The sequence below is a fragment of the Acanthochromis polyacanthus genome, chromosome 5 (assembly GCF_021347895.1).
Source record: "Acanthochromis polyacanthus isolate Apoly-LR-REF ecotype Palm Island chromosome 5, KAUST_Apoly_ChrSc, whole genome shotgun sequence".
Lineage (NCBI taxonomy): Eukaryota > Metazoa > Chordata > Actinopteri > Pomacentridae > Acanthochromis > Acanthochromis polyacanthus.
The window spans coordinates 3,687,139-3,694,178 of NC_067117.1; the positions used below are offsets into that span (position 1 = coordinate 3,687,139).

Genomic DNA, 7,040 nt, shown 5'->3' on the forward strand with positions numbered 1-7,040 from the left:
CTGGAGGACTTCAACACTTGTGGATGATGACGTCAAATTTTTAATGAGGGTGATTGAGAGGAACAGCCTTCCTGATCTGAAGTGGTGTTTTGTTTTAGGACTTCTGTGCTGGTCATTGATTGGACATAACAAACACCATGTTCAAGCATAAAGTGGCTCATGAGTGTTTCTGGTACCAGAGCAGCTGAGGCCAAAGATCAATGATGGACTTGTAGTCGTATCATCAGACCGTACGTCTCAGACACTCAGGTGAAGACAGGAGCAGAGCTGTCAGCTGACACAACTGTTGGCTGAACATTTCTGATAATTTTACATCAGTAATATAAATATCAATGAAAATGAAGTAAAGTTGGAACTTTTGTCCTACAGGCCTAATTTTAGATTAACTGACAATGATCAAACTCAAAAATATTTTCTGTACATGCTAACATTTATGTTGCAGTTAAAGTCAGAGCCACATTAAAATATGAGAATATTGTTGACCTGATGCATAAAAACTAAGTCTTCTTTGATCAAAATGACATGTGAGGTTAAATTTTTTTAGACGCCTGTAAGTCTGACAGGTTTTACTTTTTATCACACCATCTGCTTCTCCTCGCCAACACAACCACACAAACTGGTGCTGCTACTTTCCAGGAAAGTAAAATAATCATGTGTGGGCGTAAGAAGAGAAGCAGGAAACTGATGGAGGAGAAACTACTACAGTCACACAAATACAAACTTGTTCAACAACAACAATTAAAGGATCACTGTGTCTGGACTTGCATGAAGAGTTTCTTTCTCACAGCGTTAACTCTTTAAACCCAACACTGGAACTAAGGATTGGAGGTTTTTACTTCCTCAGCTTCTGTTCCTCAGTCACTTTAACTAAACTCTACTTCAAACATGGAGTTTTACTGAACTAACCAGCTCAGTCAGAGTCACTCAGGAAACACATTTCAGATTTCACTCAATATATGTCTGAGCAGCACCTGCACAAATGGAACCAGGACGCATTATATTATACTGCAGTGTTTTATGATAGGACTTTACAACTTATTATATATTAACTGATCAGGGACACGAAGGTCCTGCATGTCTGATCATGGAGATCAGCTGTAGTACCTGCTACTTCCACCAGGTGGACTCATTAAAACTTCACTCACCAACCTCTGTGGTCAGATGAAACTAAAACTGAGCTGTTTGCTCACAACGATCACAAATATGTTTGGAGGAGAGAAGGAGAGGCCTTTAACCCCAACAACACTCAACCTACTGTCCAGCATGGTGGTGGCAGCATCATGCTCTGTGAAACTGGAGCTTTACACAAAGTAAATCGACCAATGAAGAAGGCCCTCCACATTCTTCAGGAAAACCTAAAAGCATCATCAGAAGGTTGATCTTGGACACAGTTGAATGTTTCAACAAGACAATGAGCCCAAACACATCAAAATGCTCTGAAAGGCTTCAATCAGGCTAGAATTAGCTTGTAGACGGCCACCAAAAGCAGCTAACTGAGGAGAAAACGGCCAAAGGACATTTAACCAAACATTAGAACTGCTGGATGTATATTTTTGACCAGCAGATTCTCTTCTATTTCCAGACCAACAATAAATATATGAAAGATTAAAATAGTTTTGGTGACAAACACAGATGTTTATCAATGATTCCATCCCAGAAAAGATGAAAAACAAACAAACTGTGACTCTATCTCCTCCTTTCCACTGTTCCACACAGAGCTGTGTCTTTAAGGAGCCTCTCTAGGAGGATTGAACCAGTCTACATGGAGGATTTTTACCTCAGCAAAGCAGTGAAATGTGCCTCCTACAATACAGCTTTCACTAATATGACAGTGAGTCTCAGACACAGTGAAGGTTCCACCTAAACAACTGGGTTCCACATCGTTCACATCGAGCTCAATGTGCGGATTGTTGCTTTTTCAAACGCAGCTCAGCGCTGACAGACAGCTAAGAGACACTAAAGCAGCACAACAACTAGTCTGTCACATCATCACACCGTCACTTTTCTTACCGCTTTGTCCGCACAGAGTGAGCAGGAAGATCCAGACGAGCTGAAGGAGCTTCATGTTGGTCCGAGTCCTCCGAGGATTCAGCAGCAGCATCAGAGCACACAGCGTTTAGAAGCAGCAGAATCACACCTTCTACCGCTTCCTCACTCCTTCATCATCATCCCTCCTTCTTTTACTGCGCAGCACTTTCGTTTTCTGCTGCATCATTTCCTCACAAACTCGATCGTCGTTTTACTCCGACTGTGTGTCTGATAAACTGTCTGAGGCTCAGAGTCCAAGAAAACACCACAACTGCTTTATTTTACTGACTCACTGAAAAAAATCACCTCCAACAGCTGACTGACATTTTACACACTGACAGTTACTGTCAGCAGGAAAATATCAGGAATAAATATGAATTTAAATCATTTTGGATGGAAATAAAAAATAATTTAATTCCATGTTCACCATAAAAAGACCAAAATTAAAAATCAACACAACAGTCTATTTACAAACTATTTACAGTGTTTTCGTGTAAAATGACTCCATCTATACAGTATTTTAGTCATCACAACAAAAGAAAGAGCAAAATAAGCTGCAATAAATCTTCTTAAAACATCTATAGTTCCATAAATTGTTCTTTTCCAATATTTGACTGCAGAGTTTCACTATTTCTGTCTTTAAGTCTGCTAAAACACATTATTTTAAAGAAAAAATACATATTCAGTATTAAAAAATATATTTTTTTACAGAAATTACATTTTATTTTGTAAAATATTACAGAATATAGTTTCCCCACCAGATGTCATATTTCCAGAAGATAATAATAAATAATAATAAATTCATGAAAGAACCAAAATATTGATTGTTTCTTGATATAAAGACTTTTCGGACACCTCTTGCTTAAAACCTAAAAAGAGCAAAATAAGCTGCAATAAATCCTCATAACACCAGCTGTGATTGTGTCTCTGATTAAAGCTGCTGTCCGGAGTTTCCGTTTGTTTTCAATTTATGTATCATTTTTTAACAAAGCTTAAATGTGTTAGTCTAGTTCGATACTATAATATAAAGTTAGTATGACGCGATATGAAAATTTATTCCTGAGCTCCGCCTTCCTCTCATAGACCCCCATGTTATTCCAAAAAGCGCCGGTCGCTGCCGACCAATCAAGTTCGAGCTTCAGCTTTGTCATGCTGTCAATCAACGGTTACGCGCACAGCAAGCAAGCCCATGAAGAGGTGGGCGAGCTACGCACTACGCAACCGCGCGCACATTTGTTTTGCTTGTGGAGGAGAGAGCATCAGGGATCAGCAACTTCCAGAAAAGTTACCGATCCCACGGCTTGTCGGGCCAAGAGACTGCAGGACGTTTTTTGGCTCGGGGTGCTCGCGTCGCTCCCCGACCACGGCCTCCATAGCCCGCCTGACGGCTTCGTTTAGATGCCCGACCTCTGGAGGAAGATGTTGGGGCGTCTGGGACATACTCTTCGTCAGAGGAGTCATGTAATTCTGAACTCTAGATAGAAATAAATAAACAATGTAACACATATACACGCGTAAATGCACTAAGTTTGATAAACAACGTCATCCAGAGGGATACACGAGTGTAATCACATATTGAAACTTTACTCGTTCGTCCTAGCAGATTCATGTTATTTTGGTATTAGGACAAGTTAGACTCAATACAGCATTCTAACGTAATTCCTTTATTATTTACTAAATGTACTAAATGTAGAAGAGTGGAAAACAGCAAAACAGGCGAGATGCTGCAGCACTCCGGGCACTCCTCTCAGGTACTGCGCGTGCACAAATAAAGGGGCGAAATCAGAGGGTGGGACCAACAGCGTTTTGGGAGACGCTGCGATTCAAACTATCTACAAACATGTGAGTGTTGGTTTGAAACAACAGATGAGATTAAAATCAGACATTAGATCAGAGATTCAGAAGTCACGATTCCTGCTGTAGAACGAAAAGATTTGTCCTGAATTCAGAGGAAGCAGACTGGTTTCATTCAGGACATTTGTGTTTATCTACTTAGAAACACATTAACCAACTTCAAGTCTCTGCACTGGTTACCTGTCACCTTTACAGCTACTTTTAAATCGTTTTATTGCTTCATAAAGTTCTTGAAGTTCATTTATCTGTATTTTAATAACAGATAATGGATCTCATTTGATCTCTCCTGCTGTTTCCTCATTTCATGTGTTGTTTATCAAAGTGTTTTCTTACTTCATCTCTGTGTTTTACAGTCCTTCATCTACAACATGATGATGTTTCTATTGTTTTATTGACTTTTTATTCCTTTCAGCTGTAAAGCTCTTTGTGGACACACCTTCAGGTAACATTTCCTCAGAAACATCATGAACACACACAGGAACTTGTTGTGACACTCGTGTTTGATCAGCTGCATTCAGGGACACATCAGCTCCTTCTGGTCTGCTGTCAAATTGAAACCTAAAAACTACCTGCATGGATTTTTCCAGCAGTCTAAATATTTTACTGCTTTACTAAACCAATGCTGCTCTTTACAACACGCTGATTACAAAAGACTCTTTTTATGCCGTCAAAAGCCGCACTTTTTACAGAGCTGGAATTCCAGCAGCACTTTATCAGTGATCAACAGCTGGTGCTACGTAGTTTTTAACTGCTCTCTAATGACAACGTTTACAGCCTTTATACAACCAAAAGCTGGAAAAGAGACACTTTATACAACCCTCTGATTACAGCCTCACAGTTTATGACGTCTAAAGCTCAAAGGTGTTAGTTTCTACTCTGATTACAACCACACTTTATACATCGTCAACAGGTGAATATGCTGATATTTACCCCGCTTTAAGTACAACATTGTGTTCTATACCAGCAAAAGCTGGAAAAGTGCTGCTTTTTACTATGCAGTAATTACAGAACCTGTGTTTATCTAATTAGAAACACATTAACCTACTTCAAGTGTCTGCACTGGTTACCTGTCACCTTTATAGCTGCTTTTAAATCCTTTTATTGCTTCATAAAGTTCTTAAAGACGCAATCAGGAACTTGTTGTGACTCTCGTGTTTGATCAGCTGCATTCAGGGACACATCAGCTGTTGGTCTGCAGTCAAATCATTTTATTGTTCTCTGATCCAGAAAGTTGGTGGAGTTGATTGGAAACCATAAACCACAAGAAGACACAGTTGAGAAAGAGGCCGTTTGACACAGCAGCTTCATCCAGACGTCACCAAAACACCAACAGAACACGACTGAATACATCACTGGACAACTTCACTTCAGCATCAAATCATTCCAAACTGCATCACCTCTCAGTCACTAATAGTTATCACTGAAGTCAACAGTAGAATATTTCTCCTCATCAACAATCCAAAACTGATTCAGGCCCCAAAGTAGAAACTCAATGCAGCAAACCTGAATGTAGCTGAGATCACTGAGACTAAACTGAGTCCAGTCAGACTAACTGATGAACATGCTTCTAAATGAGCTGAGAACAGCAGAACTTTCTCAGTTCTGGACCTATCAGCTGTATCTATGTCTGCATCATGGCTCCACATGGAAAAGAACTGAACACAGGAACTGAAAAATCTGATTGTGAGACTTTAAAAGATGGAAAAAGATCCATGAAGATCAACTAAACATCAGTGAACCACAGAGTCAGCCAGCAACTAGGAGGTCTAGAAGGAGTCATAGTTCCACTGATCATGGCTGCAGTGGTCGTCCTCCTAAAATGACTCCACAGACAGTGAACTACTTTCACCATCCAGCTGTAAAAACAGACGGCAGCTGCTTCAGACTTGGTTCAGGAGTTATCAGTGGAAACCAGAGTCAGAGTGAAGCTCAGACAGTGAAGGACGCTGTTTTACCTCAGTGGAAACAGACCAATGTTCTATTTGTTGTTGTGTGTCAGCTGGTCTTTACTCATTATTTGTATCTGATGTCTGGTTTAGTGCAGATAAAGTGATGAAACATTCATGTAGATGTTGACTTCTCTCTGAATAAACCTGCTCACTGTTTCAGTCTCACCGTCGATGCTGCTCTGACTGAAACTTCAACCATTTGTTTGGATTCACAACATTTGGAAACAGAAAAAGAAGAAAGAAATATGTGATATGATGCAGGACTTCTCCACCTGTTGAACGATGAGTCAGCACAGTGAGAATCAGCATCAGACTGGACTGGTCCATGTGAGGCTGCAGTAAAGAGACTCTGACGCCACCTGCTGGTGACTGGAAACAACCTGAATGGTGGAAATGAAGGTTCAGACAAACATCTAGAAAACACAGTCCAGCATCAGAGGGTAAAAAAGCACAAAAAACTGTCACTGACTTTAATTTTTCATGTAAATATTTAACTTCAGCTGCTCTTCATAAGCAGAAGTTCTTAAATTCCTCTTTTCCATCAGAAAATTACTGAGGCAGAAACTAGATCAGCTCAGTTTAAAAGTGTGCAGATGTTGTGTTGGTCTGATTGTGTGGAGAGAACATAAATATCTCATCAGCCAATCACATGGCAGCAACTCAATACATTTATCCATGTAAACGAGGTCAAGACAACCTGCTGAAGTTCAAACCGAGCATCAGAATGGAGAAGAAAGAGGATTTCAGAGACTTGTTCTATTTCACAGACTGCTGATCTACTGGGATTTCCAACCTTCTCTAGGGTTTACAGAGAACGGTCCCAAAAAGAGGAAACATCCAGAGATCAGTTGATGGACCAGAATGTCTTGTAGATGATTGAGGTCAGAGGAGAATGAACAGACTGGTTGGAGATGATAGAAAGGAAACAGGAACTCAGATAACCACTGGTTCCAACCAAAGAACGCAGAACACCATCTCTGATACACAACAACCTTGAAGAAGAAGTTCTACAGCAGCAGAAGACCACAGCGGGTTCCACTCCTGTCAGCTAAGAACAGGAAACTGAGGCTACAATTCACACAGACTCACCAGAACTGGACAACAGAAGATGCTGGTCTGATGAGTCTCCATTTCAGCTGAAACGTTCAGATGGTCAGAATGGATCCAGAAAATGAGACAAAATACAACAAAAAGACTGAAAAATGACAA

General features: G+C 40.2%; 3 protein-coding genes across 16 annotated transcripts in view; 1 reads left to right on the forward strand and 2 right to left on the reverse strand.

Moving 5' to 3' along the window:
• The window catches only part of LOC110971973 (butyrophilin-like protein 2), a 53,317-nt gene extending 51,173 nt beyond the window's left edge, over nucleotides 1–2,144 (reverse strand). For all 14 annotated transcript variants that reach the window (XR_007941797.1, XR_007941799.1, XR_007941798.1 and 11 more), the window contains exon 1: nucleotides 2,011–2,144. Coding sequence is in view for 10 of the 14 variants with exons in the window: in XM_051947929.1 (XP_051803889.1) it covers nucleotides 2,011–2,101 (91 nt within the window). In the remaining 4 variants the exon portion in view is untranslated. The remainder of the gene's footprint in view (nucleotides 1–2,010) is intronic.
• The window catches only part of LOC110971348 (CD276 antigen-like), a 66,010-nt gene extending 63,647 nt beyond the window's left edge, over nucleotides 1–2,363 (reverse strand). The window contains exon 1 of the mRNA XM_051947933.1: nucleotides 2,138–2,363. The gene's annotated coding sequence lies outside the window, so the exon portion shown is untranslated. The remainder of the gene's footprint in view (nucleotides 1–2,137) is intronic.
• Nucleotides 1–7,040, forward strand: part of LOC127533914 (CD276 antigen homolog) — a 244,219-nt gene that overhangs the window by 69,298 nt on the left and 167,881 nt on the right. The gene's annotated exons all lie outside the window — the stretch shown is intronic.